The 22,297-nt window shown below is 45.8% G+C and overlaps 1 protein-coding gene across 3 annotated transcripts; it reads right to left on the bottom strand.

Annotated features, from left to right (window-relative positions):
- Nucleotides 1-5,102: 5,102 nt before the first annotated feature.
- On the bottom strand, nt 5,103-22,177 carry LOC121157924 (ATP-dependent RNA helicase DDX19B). Of its 3 annotated transcripts, none has more exons than XM_040982383.1 (12): nt 21,980-22,177; nt 15,567-15,615; nt 14,404-14,457; nt 13,684-13,819; nt 12,950-13,042; nt 11,955-12,057; nt 9,448-9,562; nt 7,951-8,128; nt 7,407-7,644; nt 6,355-6,517; nt 5,727-5,918; nt 5,103-5,405 (listed from the first exon to the last, which is right to left on the bottom strand). In XM_040982383.1, exons 1-12 carry the CDS (start codon nt 22,157-22,159, stop codon nt 5,344-5,346), a joined length of 1,563 nt encoding a protein of 520 aa, XP_040838317.1. In that variant the 5' UTR covers nt 22,160-22,177; the 3' UTR covers nt 5,103-5,343. The 3 variants fall into 3 exon arrangements, with proteins under 3 accessions (XP_040838317.1, XP_040838318.1, XP_040838319.1); XM_040982384.1 differs by having other exon boundaries at nt 5,103-5,400; XM_040982385.1 differs by lacking the exon at nt 12,950-13,042.
- Between the last annotated feature and the right edge of the window lie 120 nt (nt 22,178-22,297).

Here is a 22,297-nt window from a genome sequence, read left to right as displayed (position 1 = left end):
ACATCACTCCAATAAAGCACACATGACAGCGTTTTCTTTTTCAATGTGCTTCCAAACTTGTGCATATATACCACAGCACACAATTTTTGTAACGTCCAAGGCAAATATGCATCCGAATTTAAACTTGACCTTTTTACATAGCTATCATTTCCTAATTTATTTGGAAAGACGAAGCTACAGAGAGGAAGAAAAACATCCTCTATCTGCTGATACACTGTATAAATGGTCTCACAGCGGCTGAGGCAGGGCCAGACCCAAGCCAGGAGCCTAGAACTATGTTCAGGACCCTGTGTGAGTGGCCCGGGGCCCCAGAACTTGAGTCACCATCTGTTGCTTTCCCAGGTGCATTAACGGATAACTGTAGCCTCTGGGACTCCAACCAGAACTCTGATACCTGATGTGGACATTCCAAGCAAGTACGGTCTCAGTATTTAAAAAAATTTTTTTGTTTTTTAATTTTTATTGGAAAGACGGATATACAGAGGAGGAAAAACAGAGAGGAAGATCTTCCATCCGATGGTTTATTCCCCAAGCGGCTGCAATGGCTAGAGCTGAGTTGATCCGAAGCCAGGAGCCAGGAGCTTCTTCCGGGACTCCCATGTGGGTGCAGGGTCCAAAGCTTTGGGCCATCCTTGACTGCTTTCCCAGGCCACAGGCAGGGAGCTGGATGGGAACGGAAGCAGCCAGGACATGAACCAGCAGCATTAGAGGTCCTGGTGTGTGCAAGGTAAGGATTTAGCCACTGAAATCATGTAGACATGGTCTCTTCTTTATTATTTACTTTTATTGGAAAGGAAAATCAGATTTATAAAGAGGAGAGACAGAAAGATCTTCCATCCACTGGTTCACTCCCTGAATGGCCGCAATGGCTAGAGCTCAGCTGATCCAAAGCAACGAGCCAGGAACTTCTTCCAGGTCTCCGCATGGGTGCATGGTCCCAAGGCTTTTCAGCCATCCTCTATTGCTTTTCCAGGCCATAAGCAGGGAGCTGGATGGGAAGTGGAACAGCCAGGATATGAACCATCACCCATATGGGATCCCAGTGCATTCAAAGCGAGGATTTAGCTACCTAGCCATCACATTGGGCCCAGACCTGGTCTCCTCCCAAACCTATACTCCATTGTCATTGGTTTACCTGGATAAATTTCTATGCAAATTTAGCATGCATGGTTGAGAGGAAAATTTAGACCCGAATACAATTAACCTAGTTTACTTTAGTGATATAACTTGAGAAGAAGCTGACTCATGTCTTTTCAATGGAAGCAGGGAAGTTTGCTTTTAGGGATAAGCTGAAACTCTTACACCATTTGTCTATTTTTCAAGCGGGGAATCCCAAAGATGGTAGAATGTCACAAAGACTCCCAAAACATATAGCACGACCGCTAGCAGTTTCATTTAAGACATTACCTCCTCACCCCAAAGATGGCCATATGCCATGCTACAATCACATAAAACAAAGCCAGAAGGACAGTTTCTAAGTCAAGGTAGAGTAGCTAACATCTTCACCAAGCCTCTAATTTCACATCAGATGTTTGACACCATTATGGGGAAGCCTGGTCTCAGAGCTCGGATTAGGGTAGCATGGTATGGGGGTATCTCGGCATAAGCCCCTCAAGTTGTCCTGACCTCCACTGTGAGTTTTGGAAGAATGCTATAATCAGACTTGGGCTATTGAATAAAAAATATTTATTCTCAAGTAGGAAAGCAAAGTCAAGTAAAATCGCAGAAGATTCCAGGGGATCTGGTGTCCATATCCAAGCCCAAAAGAAATCTGCGGAGGGTCCTTGAAATTGACAATGGCGTGGATGTGTTGGTGAAAGATCCAGTTCCTCCTATCAAAGGTGGCAGCGTGACATACTGGCTGTGTGAGACTCAACCCTGCGTCATCAGTTCTTTTAAACCTCCTGCCATTTCCTTTCTGGGTGATTTTGCATAGGCAATCTCATTCTGAACAGCCATTTAACTCATTTTGGAATAACAAGATGGAGTAAGAGCCCACCACTCCTCCAGTAATCCTCCCTCTTTGTTCTCAAAATAACTGCTGGGTGATGGAACTTACACAATGAAACCTGATTTTTCGGCAGCCAGCTTCTTTCTCCCTCAATATATTTACTATCCTTGAGCATCTCTGCTAGACCAATTCTCCTCTACAATGTCATCATTTTCTTGCTTTAATAACCTAGGACAATGTGCTACTAAATCCAGACACCATTTGCTGTGGTTTGAATGATGGTATGCAGTCTCAAAGTCATGTTGCAACTTAATTCCAGGTGAATGTATTGAGGAGATATGGAAGTGACTGAAGGTATGGTGTGATTAGATTATGACTTGAGCTGGCACGACAGCATAGTGGTTAAGATCCTCACCTTGCATGCCCGGGATCCCATATGAGCACCAGTTCAATCCCGGCAGCCATGCTTCCCATCCAGCTTCCTGCTTGTGGCCTGGAAAAGCAGTGGAGGATGGCCCAAAGGTTTGGGACCCTGCACCTGCATGGGAGACCAGGAAGAAGCTCCTGGCTCCTGGCTTCAGATCAACTCAGCTCTAGCCGTTGTGGCTGCTTGGGGAGTGAATCGTCAGATGAAAGATCTTCCTCTGTCTCTCCTCCTCTCTGTATATCTGCATTTCCAATAAAAAGAAATAAATCTTAAAAAAAAAAAAAAGATTGAGTTCAGGGCTTACATGAGTGAGAACAACAGGGACACTCATGCCCTTCAACCTTTATGGCCCATGAGCGGGGATACAGTCTCTGGGAATGCAGCCGCAAGGGACTACCTGGGAATCAGAGCACAAACCCCACAAACAGCGACGCAGCTGTGCACTGATCTGACTTTTTTCTGTTAGTTATACATTAAGTCTCAGCTGTTTTATTATAGTTGCTAAAAATGGATCAAGATACGAAACAATCAAATATTCATATTCTGTATTTACTGTCACTATCTTCTTTCTGAATAGTTAGCCCACATTCTCTGGCTTACCAGTAGAAAAGGAGGAATTTTGAGTAACCCTGCTGTAATTGAGCAGGGCCCTTGGCTTATGGAGACATCCCAAATGCTCACACTGGGGCACTGTCAGCTCTGAAATAAAATAATATCTGGTCAGAATTATCCTAAGGAATAACATGTAACTCTTCATTTATGTCTGATTACATTTTTAAATTTGTTTAAGATTTATTTATTTTTTATTGGAAAGGCAGGTGTACAGAGAGGAGAGAGGAAGCTTCTGTCCAATGATTCACTCCCCAAGTGACCACAATGGCCAGTGCTGCGCCGATCCGAAGCCAGGTACTAGGAACTTCTTTCCAGGTCCCCCACGCGGGTGCAGGGCCCCAAAGCTTTGGGCCATCCTCAACTGCTTTCCCAGGCCACAAGCAGGGAGCTGAATGGGAAGCAGGGCTGCCGAGATTTGAACCAGCGCCCATATGGGATCCTGGTGCATGTAAGGTGGGGACTTTAGCCACTAGGCTAGCACACTGGGATTCCACATATAAAAGCTTAATAAAACCAGTAAAGCATCCCTAGAGACTGGAGGGTGCCAAGTGCAATACTGGTTTTTTACTTCAGTGGTGTGTCTCTAGGCACACAAGGTCACTGAGGCAGCTTTGGCCAGTTGAGCCCTGGGAACTAGGCAGCAGCATATATACCAATTGTATTGACACTGGGGTGACATTCCAAAGTCATCCACAAGTGGATTTTACCTTTCTAAGACACATATTGCTTTAAATGATTGCATATTCTCTGAAGTATTCAATAAACCTAACAAATTTCTAGAGGTCTAAGACGATTAAGAGTTGGTGATCTACACTTCTGCAAGATACTAACTCCTACCCTGAAGAGACCACAGCACTTCTCCCACTTTTATTAGGGCTATCACTGTAGATGAGTTACAGACATAAGAACGTGTAGGGGGATGAAGTCTACATTTCTTGGGCAGCGTCTCAAGAAGGATTGGAGTGACAAGATGCAGCAAGAAGCCTTTTCACAGTGAAGCACCACTGCTAAATCTGAGTCTGTGGCTCTCAGAAATGACAGAGTAAGGATGCACCTGTGAGTTCAGGATGGTCTCCTTCCCCAGGAGACTGAGCTGGCTCTAAGCACAGAATGCTTACAAAGAAGATGTGTGATTAAAACAGTCCTCCATCACACCAAACTCCTCTTCCAGGTCCTACATAACATGCCCCTGCACCCCCTGTGGCTGAGGTTCCACGTTGTTCTGGCAATTGACTCCAAAATCATCTGTGTCACTGTGTGGGCTCCAACAGCGTTAGCCAAGTGTGCATCACTAGTGTGTAACCTAAGTTATCTGCATATAGATATCAAGTGTAAGGATGAATAAAGGCATTAATGAATATAGTTGTTGGACATACGAATCAGTACAGTTCATCTAGTTTTATAGTTGCACTGAGAATTTTAAAAACGGTTAACACAGATGTGCAGAATCCCTCAACAATCAAGACACCAAATATTCAGGCTGGCATTGTGCTGTAGTGGGGAAAGCTGCGGCCTGTGATGCTGGTATTCCATGTGGGCACAAGTTGGGGTACCAGTTGCTCTACAATTGACCCAGCTCTCTGCTAATGACCCAGCAAAAACAGCATTAGGTGGCCTAGTTGTATGGTCCATGCAATCCATGTGGATTATGCTGATGAAGCTCCTAGCTCCTGCCTTGAACCTGACATAGCACAAATATGGTTCTTGCTAACAAACATGTTAGAGAACTGAACTCAAGCACATATAAAAGGTTCCAGATACTGGCATTTTGCTTTTTTGATTGAGAAATGTAGGACAGAGTGGCTCAGTCCTACCATGATGAGCTGCTTTGCACAAGCAGGAACTCAGACTCCCATGCAGCCTCTTGAAACCTACAAACAAAAGGGGTGGGATTACAAACCTATCCTGTTGTGGATCGTTCCCACCATGTTCCATCTTCACCATTATTCTATCAGTTTGATATGCACTAGAGATTGGCATGTAGCTCCAAGACAGAAAAAGGCAGGAGTTTGTATGTCAGATGCTGGAAAGTAACTAGCCACAGTATTTACATTAGCATAATGATGAGGATATGCTGGCAAAAAAACCAAAACAAAAAAAAACCAGACAGGATTTGCAAAAGGTAAATTTCTGTGTATTCACGCCTAATCATCCAGACTTTGTCAACGATATTTTCTACCATCCCCCATCATTTGCATAAAATTTGTCAAGTCCAAACGTAATTTAAAGTGAGGTAGGTAGTTTCTCTCATCACATCCCTTCTTCTTGGTGACTATCAAAGTCAGGTGTGACAGCTCTCGTCTCCCAGGCAGGGGCTGTGCCAAGGGCAGGCACCAGGGACAGGTGGAGCTTCTCAGTTGGCTATTTTCTCTATCTCGTCCAAATCATCTGTGTCCAATCTTTCTATCTTCTTATCTGGGGGAGAAAGAAGAGTCAGAGAGAAGAGGATGGGCTTAGCAGAAGAAGTAGTGGTGGTTGGATTAGGAGGGATAGGCCCACAGGGAGGGGAGGACAGGGGAACATGCCCTGCTCACCAGGGCAGAGTCCGACCCCAGGGCACCCAGCCTGGCCTTGGCTCCCTGAACTCTCCAGATATGCTGCTGGGACCTCCCAGAGGTAGGAAAGCAGAGGAGACCCTAGGCAGAGGCCTCTCTGGGGGCCACAGGGAAACCTCCCCGCCCAGCCCCACCTCCCCCAGAGAAAGGCATGCAGGCAGAGGACCCTGCAGGGACTCACTGAAATGCTCCTGGATTCGGTTCAGGATGTTCATGCTGTGCTTGCTATCAACCATGTTCACGGCCAGGCCCCTCTTGCCAAAGCGGCCCGTGCGCCCGATCCGGTGCAAGTAGGTCTCGTTGTCCGGGTTCCCATCCTTGTCCACGGGAAGATCAAAGTTGATGACGACAGACACCTGCTCAACATCGATGCCTGCACAAAGCATGGTTGAAGAGACACAGGCGTCAGGGCAGAAACACAGTCAGGGTTGCCCACAGTCAGACCCAGGCACACCCACCCCAGGTGAGGGAAGGAGCCTCAGACAGGTGCTTCTGTGATGTGCAGAGAAGGCACACTGCAGAGGCCGGAAGAAAGAAGGGAACCTTGGCAGGTAGCAATACAACTGCCAGCTCAGTCAGAAGCTGCAGCAGGCCAGGTCTGTTGAGCTGCAGCTGGAAGTGCAGGCTTCTGCACGGTTCCTCCCACCAGGGCAGGACTCCTGTGCAGCTTCTCACCCCAAAATCCAGCCTCTCTGAGAAAGCCACATCACGCCAACCATACCCACCAGCCGGGGCACCTGAGCTTCCTCCATACAAAGATTTCTCAGGCTAACAGGGTCTGGACAGACAGGACAGCCATCTCTGCTCACCACGGGCACACACATTGGTGGTCACCAGAACCTTCTCTTTGCCTTCTCGGAAGCGCTCAATCACAGCTGCCCTCTGTTCCACCACCATTTCACCACTCAGCAGGGCCACCTGGTGGCCTTCTTTTGAGAGCTCTGCTGCCAGCCAGCTGGCTGTTTTGCGGGTCTGCAGTGCAAACAATTGCTTTTAAAAACACGTGGAAAACATATAGCTAGGCAGACAGATAGGTCAGTTCATACTTGCAAAAAGACCTGTGGCATATAAAACACACAAAAGCGTTGCTGATTTAGTCCATTCAGCACAACAGGCTTCAAATGTCAGGGACAGAACTTCAGACACGTGATTGGTTTTGAGTAAACTAATTAATTGCTCTCAGCTTTTCATCTGGCAGGAGTGTGGACTGAGCCCAAACTAGTCTACACTCCTTAATGCTTAAAAATTGCTCAGTGCAGGAGCAGCATGTGATGGCTCCACTGGCTAATCCTCAGCCTGCTATAGCTAGCATGCCATATGAGTGCCGGCTTGTGTCACAGCTGCTCCACTTCCTATCCACCCTGCTTGTGGCCTGGGGAAGCAGTAGAGGATGGCCCAAAGCCTTGGAACCCTGCGGCCATGTGGGAAACCCAGAAGAAGTTCCTGGCTCTTGGCTTCAGATTGGCTCAGTCCCGGACACTGCAACCATGGGGGGAGCGAGCCAGCAGGTGGAAGATCTTTCTCTCTCTGTCTCTCCATGTCTCTACAAATCTTCCTTTCCAATGAAAATCAATACATCTTAAAATACAGATACAGAGCAAAATAAATTACTCAGGGGATGAGTTGAGGTTTTCCCAAGTGATCTCTGAAAAGTGGGATGAGGATTCCATCCCCCACACCAGCCTCCCCTGGGAAGTCAGCACAACCCAAGGGGACCACGCTCTGGGGCAGGTAGAGGTGATCCAGCACTCCTGCCTGCCTTTCCACTTCCCACTGGGCAGCTGGGTCTTCTCCAGCACTGAGGTGGAACAGCCAGGCACTGGGCAGGGTAGCCCAGCAGGCACCTGCTGCTGCTACTCACGTGGCAGAAGATCATGGCCTGAGCAATGGTGATGGCCCCGTACAGGTTGCACAAGGCCTGGAACTTCTCATCTCTGTTGCTGCACAGGACGTAGTACTGCTTGATGGTGTCCAGTGTCTCCTCCTCGCGCTTCAGTTTGATCACATTGGGGTCCGGGACCACCTTCTGGGCAAACTTCCACACCGAGTCTTCAAAGGTGGCAGAGAAAAGGAGCATCTGGCAGTTTCTGGGCAGCATCCTGCAACCAAGGCCCAGACATCTGGTGTGACCCCGAGTCTCCCGGCAGGGCCAACACCAACACCGCCTGCAGCTTGGCGGCCTTACCCCCAGGAGGCTACAGCAGGTGTGCCTTCCCAGGGAGGACATGGGCATGGGCTGAGGCCCAGGTCTCCTTTTGTAGCCCAGGGTGGGACTTTGGTCAGCACTTAAAAAGCAGATGCCCAAGTCCCAGAGTCAAGAGAGCAAGAAGAGGTGTCCCAGGTCATGGGACGTGAGGTGGCTGTTCAGCTGTGCCCTTGCCCTTGGCCTTGCTTCCAGCTCCTACCTCTGGATGCGGATGCTCTGATCCTGGTGGCCCTGAGTGGCTATCATCACGTCAGCCTCATCCAGAACAAACACCTTGATCTTCTTGGGGTCAATGAACTTGAGTTTGGAGCACCAGTCCAGGACAGTCCCTGGGGTGCCAATGACAATCTGCTCACTGATCTTCTGCCCTCTTTCCACTGTGGAGACAAGATATTTTCCACAAGAATTCCCATGAGAAAGTCTTTTTCACTTCTCTGACAAAACCTGAAGTTATTATACATTTTAATACAAATGTTTTGTTGTGTGTATTAAAATTTAAGGAATGGTTAATTACCCTTTAGCATCAATAGATACACAGACACAGATTTTGAAAAGATATGCTAAGTTTTTTTTTTTAAGATTTATTTTTATTGGAAAGGCAGATTTACAGAGAGGAAAACAGACAGAGAAGATGATGTTCCATCCAATGATTCACTCCCCTAATGGCTGGAATGGCTGGTGCTGCATCGATCTGAAGCCAGGAGCCATTAACTTCTTTCCAGGTCTCCCACGCAGGTACTGGGTTTCAAGGCATTGGACTGTCCTCAACTGCTTTCCCAAGCCACAAGCAGGGAGGTGGAGGGGAAGCGGGGCCACTGGGATTAGAACTGGCACCACATGAGATCCCAGTATGGGCAAGGCGAGTTTAGCTACTAGGCTAGTGTGGTGTAATTTCTAAATGCGTTCGCATGCATCTCCCAAGTAATTGTTTGGCATATTCATTAAAGAAAAAAAAAAAAGACATATTCTCGTGAATAACTAATAACCAGTATATCTTTATTCTCCCTCTGTGGTCCACAAGGGGCTGTTTTGTTTTTATCCAAAATTGAATCAGTGCTTATGCAGTATTGTTTGATTGTTGCAGTCCTTTTTTAAAAAAAACTGGTTTTCCAATACACAAATGTGTGTTTATATATTTAAAAGGCGGATGGGTGGCAAAAAATTGTAGTATGCTAATTTGCGTCTGTGGTGCCAGCACCCTATATGGATATGCTGGTTTAAATCTAGCCTGCTGCACTTCCAACCCAGCTCCCTGCTAATGACCAGGGAAATGAGTAAAGGATGGTCCGAGGACTTGGAACTCTACATCAGAGTGAGAGACTTGGCTGAAACATCTGGCTCATAGCTTCAGATCGGCTCAGCTCCAGCCCCAAAAAATCAGCAGTCGGAAGATCTTCCTCTCTGTCTCTCCTCCTTTCTGTATATCTGACTTTCCACAGAAATAAATAAAACTTAAAAAAAAAAAAAAAAGAAAGAAAACACAATGCTTGCAATTTTTAGTGAAACCGTTCAATGAAAACATACACACAAATGTTCAAAAAAGCACATATGGCATAATGTTAATTTTCTGAACTTAGGAGGAGAGCATACGTGTAACACTCTTAGCACTGTTATCATAACTACTAAGTCTCTTCAGATTTTAAGTATCTGAAGAAGTAGTTAGGTTAATGATACAGGATCACATCTTCGTACTCACATTTATTGCCACGAACAGCATAGGCTAGCTTCAGCTCAGGGTAAAATCTGCCCATCTGCTCGATCACTTTCCCCGTTTGAAGTGCAAGTTCATATGTTGGGGAGAGGCAGAGACACTGGGAGGGAAAGAGTGAGGCATGAGAATAACAGCCCTTTGCAGCATTACCATTACGACACAGTCAGTCTTACAGCTGGAGAATATTTATTTTACAGGCATGGTCAAAGAGACCCAGAGAAGGGTAGAGATAGATCGTATTTGCTGGTTCACTTCCCAGGTGGATGACAGCCTGCTAGGAGCTCAGTTGAAGCCAGGAGTGAGGAGTTTCATCCAGGTCTCCCAAGTGGGTGGCAAGGGACCAATCATTTAGGCCATCCTCTGGTGCCTTACTAGGCACATCAAAGAGAGCTGGATCAGAAATGGAATAGCCATGACTCAAATGGACCCCGTAAGAGATGCTGGCATCTCAAGTGGACTACCTGAAGACACTCCAGAATGGGGGCTCCAACAACTATGTAGGGGCCAGTACTTTATTTAGCTGAGACACTTGAATATGGCCATTCACCACTGGAGAATGACACCATCCAAAGGAATGATTTGAAATTCCAACTGGAGCCCTGGCACAATGACTCAGCTGGCTAATCCTCCCCCTGTAAGTGCCAGGATCCCATACAGGCATTAGTTCATGTCCTGGCTATTCACTTCCCAGCCAGCTCCCTTTCTGTGGCCTGGGAAAGCAGCCGAGGACGGCCCAAAGCCTTGGGAACCCTGCACCCGCATGGGAGACCTTGAAGAAGTTAATGGCTCCTGGCTTCAGACTGGCTCAGCTCTAGAAGTTGCAGCCACTTGGAGAGTGAATCAACAGATGAAAGATCTTACTCTGTGTCTCTCCTTTCTGTAAATCTGACTTGTCAATAAAAAAAAATATAAGCATTTGAAAAAAAGATTTATTTATTTTTTTATTGACAAGTCAGATATACAGAGAGGAGGAGAGACAGGAAGATTTTCTGTCTAATGATTCACTCCCCAAGTGACCACAACGACCGGTACTGCGCCGATCCAAAGCCAGGAGCCAGGAGCTCTTCCTCTGGGTCTCCCGCACAGCTGCAGGGTCCCGATGCTTTGGGCCATCCTCCACTGCTTTCCCAGGCCACAGACAGGGAGCTGGATGGGAAGTGGAGCTGCTGGGATTAGAATCGGCACCCATATGGGATTCCGGTGCGTTCAAGGCGAGGACTTTAGCCACTAGGCCTCCTCGCTGGGCCCTAAATAAATCTTTTTTTAAAATTCCAACTGGAGATTATTTTCATCTATACAGAAATTTCTGGAAACCCTCTTATAAATGCCAACTGCAAATAAAGAAAATTTTCCCCACATACAATGAAGCTGAGCCTGTCAGCAGTATCTCGGAACTGACACATCATCAAGAGGGATGCAACATTTTTGGCAACATGGTCAAGCACATTGTGTTCAACTTGAAGCACTCTATGTACTAAGCTGAAATACAAGGTGGGCATTTTGGGGTAGCAGTGATGCTGGTCAGAAAACATTTGTTTCTGATTCCAGCTTCCTACTAATGATCAGCCTAGGAAGCCAACTACCAGGTAAGCTGGTCATTTAAAAAACCCAGATTAAGTTCTGGGTTCTTGGGCCTGGCGTGGTGGCGCAAGTGGTTAAGGTCCTCGCCTTGTATGCCCGGGATCACATATGGGCACCGGTTCTATCCCGGCAGCCCCGCTTCCCTTCCAGCTCCCTGCCTGTGGCCCGGGAGAGCAGCCGAGGACGGCCTAAAGCTTTGGGATCCTGCACCCATGTGGGAGACCCAGAAGAGGCTCCTGGCTTCGGATCAGCATAGCATCAGCTGTTGCGCTCACTTGGGGAGTGAATCATCGGACGGAAGATCTTTCTATCTCTTCTCTCTGTATATCTGCCTTTCCAATAAAAAAATAATAAAAATAAATCTTTAAAAAAAAAAAAAAGTTCTGGGTTCTTGTTTTAGCCTGGCCCAGCTCCAGCTTTTCCATGCATTTTGCAAGTAAGGAGCAGAGAGATATGTTTTCTCCTTTTGTCTCTTTCAAGTAAATAAAACAAATAAACAATATTTAAAAAGTAACACTTTGCTTTTAGTTCATCAAAGGGAATTTCCCTCCTAGGTATACTTAAACAGAGAACAGGGGCCTGTGTCATGGCACAGTGTGCCAAGGCTCTTTCTGCGCTGCTGACATTGCACATGGTTGTCGGCTGGAATTCCAGCCACTCCACTTCTGATCCAGTTCCCTGCTAATGTGCCTGGGAAAGCAGCAGAGAATGGGCCAAGCCCTTGAGCACCTGCACCCATGTGGGAAACACAGGAAACGTTCTGGACTGTTCGTTTTAGACCAGTCCAGCTCTGGCCATTTGGAAGAGTGAACTAGCGGATGGAAGATCTGTCTCTCCTTTTTGCTCTATATAATCTGCCTTCCAAATAAAAATAGATCTTAAAAAAAAAATCAAAATGAGCAGATCCTTACCTGTGGGTATTTGTTTGCAGGTTCTACTTGGCTGAGCATGGCCAGTACAAAGGCAGCTGTTTTACCAGTTCCGGATTGAGACTGGGCAATTAAATTCTGTGGGCTACACAAAAGAACAAACTGTTTAAGGGCTAAAATTTCAAGTAACCTTCAGTTAACCAAAAGTGAACCTGCAGTCATATAGGATGTCGGCACTATAGGCAAAAGCTTAACTTACTATGCCATAGCACCAAGCCCTGTGTCGTCTACCTTTTTAAAGGGGCCTTTTTACTGGGGCCAGTGTTGTGATAGATTAAGCTGCTGCCTGTGATGTCAGCATGGTTCATGTACCAGTTGCTCAACTTACAATCCATTTTTTCTGCTAATGGCCTAAGAAAGCATTGAAGATGGTGCATGTGATTCAGCCCTGCCACCTACGTTAGAGATCTAGATGAAGTTCCTGAATTCCACCTGGCCCAAGCCTGGCCACTGTGGTCATCTTGGGAGTAAACCAGTAGATGAAGTTCTTTGTCTCTAAGTTTCCCTCTCTCTATGATTCTGCCTTTGAAATAAATAAGTAAATCTTTTAAAATATATACATGTATAAAATCTAGGAAAACAATTTGAAAGGCAGAGTGACAGAGAAAGACACAGAGAGATATCTATCTGCTGATTCACTCTTCAAATGGCAAAGTAGCTGGGAAAGGGCCAGGCCAAAGCCAGGAGCCAGCAACTCTCCAGTTGACCCAAGAGCCCGAGTCCTTGGGCCATCACCTGCTGCCCCGGATGCATTAGCAGGAATCTGGGTAGACATGGAAGCAGGACTCAATCTCCGGCATACACGTCTGGGATGCTAAATCCCAAGCAGTGGTTTAACACACTGTACCAGACACCGATCCCTTTCTCTGTTTTCTAAATTTTCTATAGAGCATACACTATTAACATAGTAATAAAAATTAATGCAAGTTTTAACATAAAACATGAAAAATGGAAGCTAGCTGTATCAGGTTACTCACGGTTCAGCAAGCATCAAAGGCAAAGCATTCTCCTGGATCTTGGATGGACGGTTGAAGCCCATGGCGTAGACTCCCTGCAGCAGCTGTGGCTTCCTAGAGCAACAAACATGGAAATTGTAGTCTTTTCAGTTGAGGAACAAGCAAGAAATTTTTTCTCTTACTAATATAACACGTAGTTTAAGACTGATGATCACTGCGTTGTGCTGAACTCAATACACTGTACGAATGCTGACAAAGTCTTTGGAAGATCGTTATTAATAGTCCAAAGCAGCAAAATTTATTCCTCCCTCCCTCCCTTCCTTCCTCTTTCTATTAGAAAGACAGATTTACACAGAGAAGGACAGAGAGAAAGTTCTTCTGTCTGCTGGTTCACTCCCCATGTGGCTACAACTGCCAGAGCTGAGCCAATATGAAGCCAGGAGCCAGGAGCTTCTTCTTAGTCTCCCACACAGGTGCTGGGTCTCAAGGCTTTGGGTTGTCCTCGACTGCTTTTCCCAGGCCATAAGCAGGGAGCTGGTGGGTAGTGGAGCAGCAGGGACAGAATCAATGTCCATATGGTATCTCAGCGCTTGACAGGCAAGGATTTAGCCACTGAGCCATCACACTGGGCCTAGCTAATTTCTTTTATTAAACTTATTTATCTAAAAATATTTTGCATGAAAAAGTATGTGTAACAAGTTTAGAACACCTCTCTAAATACAAAAGGGAAAGTTGGAAAATAAACAAATACTCACAGCCGGAGCTCCTCAAAGGACTTCACTGAGTACAGTGGGGAGCTGGGGTCCCGCTGCAGGACTTCCACTTGGTTTGTGTTATCCACGAGGTTGCTTCTGATCAGCTTGTTGAGCAAGGACTGGGCAGCTCTGTCCTCTGTCCAGGAAAACAACAAAGTTTCAAAAGTCCATAACCCATGAGTTCACTCACTGCCCCTGGTATGTTAATAATCTGCAACTGTACTAGTACGTGGTACCTGACAGTTTGATCTATAATTAACAGTTATTTTACTAAAAAGAAAAACTATGATCCTCATACCATCCCCTGTGAATAACCTGACAATCCTCCTTTCCTGAGGGTATCAGTTTCTTTAGACCCAAACACATACTCCCAGTTTGTATGCAAGAGAGCCTGTTATCTTCACATATCAAGTTGATCACAGCCTGTCATTCACAAGATATCACTGAGCTTAATATTTATTATTGAGGATGCAACCTAAAACTTCTTTTAAAATACCCAATATGAGAATCTTTAAGGGAATATTTCTGGCTGTTTTTTAAGTTCATCAGATGTTCAATATAAAAATTTCTCTCATAGGTAAATGGTTAGAACTTCTTCACTTAATAACTGCTGAACAATACTAACACCGTAACTACTGCTTCAGTCAAACTGCATATCAAAACAATGCCTTCTAATAACCTGTTCTTAGAACCTCATCTATAAAGCTCTAAGGTTGTTACCTTTCTCTTCTTCATCTGGGTTCTCTGTATTTGCAGTAGCTCTGACAACAGCACCTTTTTGAGACACAAAATGGCCATCAGTCAAAATATCTCATACCCAACAGTTGTGGCAATTCAAATTCTATGACAGGGACCAGCATGATGGCGCAATTGACTAATCCCCTGCCTGCAAGTGCTGGTATCACATAAAAGCACCGGTTTGTGTCCCGTTGTTCCACTTCCATTCCTCCTTCCTGCTTGTAGCCTGGGAAAGCAATGGAGGATGGCCTAAGACTTTGGGACCCTGCACCCAAAGGAAGGTCCTGGTTCCAGGCTTCAGATCAGCTTAGCTCCAGCAACTGCGGCCATTTGGGAAGTGAGCCAGAGGATGCAAACTCTTTCTTTGTGTTTCTGTGTAATCTTTCTAATAAAGATAAATATTTAAAAAAAAATTTCATGACACAAAGCTCTGGGGAATAAAAATTAGTAAGCAAGCCCAGCCACTGATAAAAAATTTTTTTGATAGTTTCTAAGTCAGCAAAGTCCACATCTTTCACTCTACATCAATATCCAGCATTTAGTTATAGTATCATTATCTCCAAAGTGTTACAGAAAGGTTGACTGTAACAGTCAATGATCAGAAAACACTTTGATGCTTAACAGGTAGTATGTATGGAAATCATAAGTCTGTCATTATGTGAACACAATGCCATTTAAAGCCCGTTTATATAAACTGCTAAACAGTAAAAGCATAAACATGTCATACTGAAGAATATTACTATATGAAGTCAGAGTGAGGTAAATTATACATTTCTCCCCTATAATAATAATACATCAACAAAAATAGTGTTAATTTTAGTTATTATTTTAGTATAATCAGAACAGGTAAACTCTCAGTGCTCATGCTCACTCCAAATTTAGGAACATTTTAAAAAGTAACAACATTTGGCAGTATAGTCTGACAGTTTGGAATAAATTTAATAACTTACAAACCAATTAGGTAGCTTCATTCTTAAAACAATCACTGTGTCATTACACAATCCAGTTTGTTAATCCCCAAACTGAACGACTGCCAATATCTGTCTGTCCTTTGCAAACACCATTGTTCTCTAGGTACTTTTATGCCAAAACAGACGTACTCAAGGTAATCACATTTGTTTTCAAACTAGCTTTTAGTTACTCACCATTGGCATCTGGTTTGATTTTCTCGTCCTTAAGATGCAAGTTGCTCAACTAAATGGAGAATATGGGGGGAAAGGGTCAGGAAAATCACTCACGAGGTTTGAATCCAGAGCGTCCCTAACCAAGAGGAAGGAGAAGAGCCCCTCTCGAGACAAGACCTGTTCATCAGCTGTATCCTTACACTGCATTCCTTTTGTTTACCAAACTTTGAATGAAAAGAAACAAAATTACAGCAGTAGGAAAAAAAATTACAAACACCTTAAATCCACATTTCCTAATTTTAGCTCCTAAAGAGAATAACAATTTGTGAGTTTAACACCTCATTACAAAGACTGTCAGGGAAAAATCATTAGATTTTCCATTCACTTACAGTTCAAACAAATAACATGGAAGAGAACCAAAGAAATACAGTCACACTGGAGACAGAGCCAAGGTGGGAGGACTACCAAGAGCAGCACCCCAGGGAAGGAAGCAGTTTGGGGCAAGACCTGCTGGAGCCACAGCACACAGCATGCTGACACACAGCCAACATCCAAATCACCTTGTGTCTGAAACTCTAAGTGGGAACAGCCTGGAGCATCATGGCACCGTAATCACAATACCCACCAGGCTGAAGTGGGGATAGAAAGGAAGAGACAGATCAGAGACACATTTCAAAGTAACGATTCTTTGAGCAAACAATGGCAATTGGGCATCTCCTGGCAGGACTTATCTCCCCACTTGGAAGCAGGTATTGTGACACAATATTAAATAGAGAGCTGCATACCCATATCAGTGCCATTTGGGGTACCTGCTTCTGCTTTGGACCCAGCTTCCTGCTAAGGCATCTTAGGAGGGAGATGATAGCTCAGGTTCTTGGGTCCTACCACCTGCAAGGCAGACACACAGATGCCATTCTGCACTCCTGGCCCAGTCTTAACTATTGTAGGCATCTGGGGATAGAAGCACATCTGAGTACACTCTCAGGGTCTCTCACTCAAGCTCTGTCCTCAGTAGAAGAAACTACATAAACCTAAACAAATTAAACTCTCAGAATGACAGCAGAGATTTCTATTTATTATTATTATTATTATTATTGGAAAGACAGATATACAGAGAGGAGAGACAGAGAGGAAGATCTTCCATCTGGTGATTCACTCCCCAAGTGACCGCAACGGCCGGTGCTGCGCCAATCCAAAGCCAGGAGCCAGGAACCTCTTCCAGGTCTTCCACGTGGGTGCAGGGCCCCAAGGCATCAGACCGTCTTTGACTGCCTTCCCAGGCCACAAGCAGGGAGCTGGATGGGAAGCAGATCTGCCAGGATTAGAACAAGCACCCATATGGGATCCTGGCGTGCTCAAGGCAAGGACCTTATCTGCTAGAGGCCACCATGCCAGGCCCTAGAGATTTCTATTTTTAATTGATCTCTGGATCTAGCATAAGGCAGCTGCTCAAATCATAAACTATAGGACCCAGTGCCGTAGTCTAGTGGCTCAAGTCTTCATCTTGGGATCCCATACGGGCAACAGTTCATTTCCTGGCCACTCCACTTCCCAACCAGCTCTCTACTTGTGGTCTGGGAAAGCAGTAGAGGTTGGCCAAAGCCTTGGGATCCTGCACCCACGTGGGAGACTCAGAAGAAGCTCCTGGCTTCTTGACTCCATATCAGCTCAGCTCTGGTTGTTGCAGCCACTTGGGGAGTGAACCAGGGAATGGAAGATCTTTCTGTCCTTTCTGTAAATCAGATTTTCCAATAAATAAATAAGTAAAAATAAAGACGTGACTAGTGTTTTTGCGCTTGGTGTTTGAGAAGGCTTGATGAACACACTGAGTAGTCTGACAAAGAAGGAACTCACTGTAAAATCCACAGACATTTAGCCTAGAGGATGTCAGTAGAGTTGCCCCATCATACTTCCAAATGCCAGGTCTGATTCCCAGCTCCATCTCCTGACTCCAGCTTCCAGACAATACACACCTTGGCAATTAGTAGTGAATGGTTCCAAAAGCTTCCTAATTCAAATGGAATTGGGTATCCAGTTTCCGTATTTGGCCGTGCCCAGTCATGACACTGCAAATATTTAGAGCAAGGGTGGGGAATATACCAGCCCATAGGCCATCTAAGGCCTGCAAAATCATTGAGTCTGGCCCTGCCAAGGCTATCACAGGGAGGACTCAAAATTCAATAAAATCTATAGCAGGCTAGTTTTTAATTTGATTGTGAACCGCCTGCTACTAATGTTCTAGATATGCAAATGACAAACGATTTTAGGGACTGAACCACCAGATGGGAGCTCTGTCTGGCTGCATCAGGAAAAAAAGCCATCAGTTCTGAAGGATTTACACTAAACAGCAATAAATACGAAGGACATCACAGTGCAGAGTAGTCAGTAAACAGACACATTTTAATCTTTGCTAAGGCACTCCACCACATTCTGTCAAAAGAGCTAGTTTACTCCTTTATCAAGGTCTCCCATGCAAATGTAGGGCCCAAAAGCTTGGGACCATCCTCCACTGCCTTCCTAGACCACAAGCAGAGAGCTAAATGGGAAGTGAAACAGCTGGGATTCAAACTGGTGCCAATGTGGGATGCTGACACCTGAAAGTGGAGGACTAGACAGTTGAGCCATCTCACTTGCCCCAAAGATCTATTATAAGTCTTGCACCTTAGGATGGGTCAAAACAAGAGGAAGGCAGGATGGGGTGGGAAGGAATTTCTGGCAATGTTTATAGGAATAATCACACGCTTAGCTTCAACTGTTTCAGAATGTGATTTATGCTGTACCTGCCGACATCCTGTTACTGGTTACCTACACTGTTGTTGATATGTTGATTACTATTGATATGGTGGCTGCTCAAGAACAATCGGTTTTGAGACCATGGCATGCCTTGCGTCCCAGTTTCTCCTTTCCTCCCTGAGCCTTAGTTACTGAAGAATATAAAACCCTCAATTAAAAGCAATAAACTGACAGCTTGATCAGACATCCCGTCTTGCTGTCAATTCTTCATGTCTCTTGTCCCTTCCTCTCCTTGGTTGGTTGCGACCCCCGTTGACTGTCCTGCTGGACGGGACAACACATATTTTAAAATGGTCCAGTGTGCAATTTCAACATAGCTATGTACACACCGACAGTACATACTCAAAAGTTTCCTTCCTTCATAAACAACTAAGAGAATAAAACAGCTCATGCACTCAGTTAGTGCCTGCTATACTAGGCCCGAGAAAACCAAAGGACACAAGAGACATGAAGGCATTTAAGGTCAAAATCGACAAGCCCTACTCACATGCTTACAGCTCCCACTGAGCTTTTACATATGGGTACCCTGGGCCCAGTGCTATGCTGCAGAAGGTAAAGTCTCCATCTACAGTGCCTCACGCCTTGAGGGCACCAGTTTGAGTTCTGGCTGCTTCATTTCTGATGCATGTGCCTAGGAAAGCAGTGGAAGATGGCCCAAGTATTTGGACTCCTACAGCTACATGAAAACACAGATGAAGCATTTCTTGGAATGGAGCAGCAGACGGCACCGTGCAGGTGGAGGTGCAGGGCAAAGGAGCGCTCCTTATGGATGGGGATGCACAAGAGCGCAATCTCTTGGGGAAACAGTCTGGCAGGTAAATTAAGTTACACATATGGGCCCGGCGCGGTGGCGCAAGTGGTTAAGGTCCTCGCCTTGCACGCCCGGGATCCCATGTGGGCGCCGGTTCTAATCCCGGCAGCCCCGCTTTCCTTCCAGCTCCCTGCCTGTGGCCCAGGAAAGCAGTCGAGGACGGCCCAAAGCTTTGGGAACCTGCACCCGCGTGGGAGACCCGGAAGAGGCTCCTGGCTTCGGATCGGCATAGTATTGGCCATTGCGCTCACTTGGGGAGTGAATCATCGGACGGAAGATCTTCCTCTCTGTCTCTCCTCTCTGTATATCCGCCTTTCCAATAAAAAAAAAAAAAAAAAAAAAAGTTACACATACACGCCAGCCAACTCCTTCCTTAAGTGACACAGCAGTAATACAGACATGTCTGTACTATAACACAGAGTCGCTTTGCTGGAACTACCCCAAAGTGGCAAACGCTCAAATACCATCTACAGAAGAATGAGCAAGCTCTGCTACATCCAGTACAACTCTACTCTGCACTAACACAGCTGGCTTTCAAATGCATTATGCTAAAGAAGACTTTTCAAAAGGTTACATATGGTATAATGCCACTGTGTGTCATTCTGGAAAAGGCAAAACTAGTGCAATGGGGCCCAGTGCAACACCCTAGTGGCTATGGTGCTTGCCTTGCGTCTGTCAGGATCCCATGTGGGCGCTGGTCTGTGTCCCAGATGCTCCACTTCCCATCCAGCTCCCTGCTGTGGTCTTAGCAGTTGAGCACGGCCCAAATCCTTGGGACCCTGTGCCTACTTGGGAGACCTAGAAGTTCCTGGCTCTTGGCTTTCAATCAGCTCACGTCTGGTCTTTGCGGCCATTTGGGGAATGAGCCAGCGAATGTATTTCTCTTTTTCACTCTATATATCTGCTTTTCCAATTAAAAAAAAATTGTGTGGGTAGTGGAAATTTTCCACATGTTGAATGTGGCGAAGATACAAAATATACCTCATTAAAATTCACAAAAATCAAAGCACTAACGAGTTAATTTTACTTCATGTAAATTATACTTTTAAAAAACCAACTTAAAAAAAACCTGGTACGGGTCCAGTGCTGTAGCCTAGCAGCTAAAGTCCTCGCTTTGCATGCACTGGGATCCCATATGGACACCAATCCTTTTTTAAAAAAAAAAAAAAGATTTATTGGGCCTGGCACCATGGCGCAGTGGTTAGGGTCCTCGCCTTGCACACCCGGGATCCCATGTGGGTGCCGGTTCTAATCCCGGCAGCCCCGCTTTCCTTCCAGCTCCCTGCCTGTGGCCCAGGAAAGCAGTCGAGGACAGCCCAAAGCTTTGGGACCCTGCACCCGCATGGGAGACCCGAGGAAGCTCTGGCTCCTGGCTTCAGATTGGCTCAGCTCTGGCCATTGTGGCCGCTTGGGGAGTGAACCATTGGACAGAAGATCTCTTTCTCTCTTTCCTCCTCTCTGTATATCTGCCTTCCCAATAAAAATAAATAAATCTAAAAAAATAAATAAAAAGATTTCTGGAAAAGAAGGACTGAATATACCAACCACAACATCTCAGGATCCCACATGGTACCAGTTCATGTCCCGGCAGCTCCACTTCCCATCCAGCTCCCTGCCTGTGGCCTGGGAAAGCAGTCGAGGATGGCCCAAAGCTTTGGGACCCTGCACCCATGTGGGAGACCTGGAAGAAGTTATTGGCTCCTGGATTCAGATCGGCGCAACACTGGCTGTTGCGGTCACTTGGGGAGTGAATCATCGGACGGAAGACCTTCCTCTCTGTCTCTCCTCTCTGTTTATTTGTCTTTCCAATAAAAATAAATAAATCTTTAAAAAATTACATCCAAATTATTATCCAAATGATAAAGAATGGATCCTTTAAAATGCAGTATTTAGAAAGGAAAAAAATTACCTCCAGAGAGCTGACCAAAGACTACACTAACATAAAGAAATAAATCAAGACAGATGAAGACAGGAGATACATAAAGTGGAGAATAAAACGCAACAGAAAGAAAATGCCAGAACAGCTGTTGGCAAACCTCACTTGCTCCCCTTGACTTTCCAAAACACCTTGTGCTCTAGACACACAGGTGCCTGCCCCAGTCAGAAACAGATCAATCCTGTGAGAGGTGGAATTGATAGGACAGTCAATTGTCTAAACATTCAGATAAGCTTAGACAACTGGCAAAAAGGTTAGGGATGAATCCATAAGAAATGCAAAATATATGAAGCAAACACAAAGAGCAATTAAACAGTGCATGTGTGGTGTGGGAAATACAGAAAAACTTAAAAGTCAATATTTAAAACTGAAAATTCAAGAGGTAGCAAAATGGTCACGTTACTTAGGGAGTGAAGAGTAAACACTAGTCCCTCAATCTCAACAGCAAATGATGCTACAAAACAAGTAAGAGAAGGGCTGTGTTGTGAGGAATTCATATATCTACCAACAGAAACTGTAACACTTTTTACAGTGTTGATGTACAAGAAATTAACTCGAAATGGTAATGCTTAAATAATTTCCGCACTATATGTCAGGGAAGAAAAACTACTAAGCAGAGATGAGGCGAGGCTTTCCTGGCAGACCTTCCCACCGCAGTGTGGAGTGCAACCTAAGACAGCCCTCAACGCGGGCGGCAGCAGGGCAGCTGGGCGCTCGGGATGGGATGGCTCGGCTCACCTGCGCTTACCTGTGGAAGGGGGTCCAGGCTCCATCATCCCCCCCCCCCCGAGAGTCCACCCCAACCGCGAACCATCCGGGGAATTTTCTTTACCAGGGATCAAGTGTCCATTCACAACTGGTCCCTGGATACTTTTACGACTGAAGCCAACCCACCGATTCAGCCGCCGCTTCCTGCTCATCCACCGCCAGGGCCCACGAGTCGGTGGCCATGGTCTCGGGCGCAGGTGGGACCCTCGATCTAGTGGATTCGCTTACAGGGGCGACGCGTCCGTGGACTCCGGGGCGTCGCAGCGAACCGAGCTCAGGCCCCGGTCCCGCCGAGGGGGAACTCATCCCCTAGAGCCGGCCCCGGCGCACTACAGTGACGTAAGAACGCGCGCCCGCCGGCGCTGCAGTTTCCGTCGCAGTCACATCCCCGACTCCCCTTCCCTACACAATGCAAGCTTCATTAAGAGTAACCTAAGATGCACA

This window comes from Ochotona curzoniae, unplaced genomic scaffold (genome assembly GCF_017591425.1).
Source record: "Ochotona curzoniae isolate NIBS_2020 unplaced genomic scaffold, NIBS_Ocur_1.0 contig_3622, whole genome shotgun sequence".
NCBI lineage: Eukaryota > Metazoa > Chordata > Mammalia > Lagomorpha > Ochotonidae > Ochotona > Ochotona curzoniae.
This window is presented reverse-complemented; position numbering and strand designations above follow the sequence as displayed.

Excerpts from the sequence above, each read along its gene's own strand:
- LOC121157924 (XM_040982383.1), bottom strand. The coding sequence starts at position 22,159 with ATGAGTTCCCCCTCGGCGGGACCGGGGCCTGAGCTCGGTTCGCTGCGA. Across the intron at positions 13,820-14,403 it reads CCCAGATGAAGAAGAGAAAG|AGGACAGAGCTGCCCAGTCC; the intron begins GTAACAACCTTA and ends TTTCCTGGACAG. Across the intron at positions 8,129-9,447 it reads TGCTGTTCGTGGCAATAAAT|TGGAAAGAGGGCAGAAGATC; the intron begins GTGAGTACGAAG and ends TTGTCTCCACAG.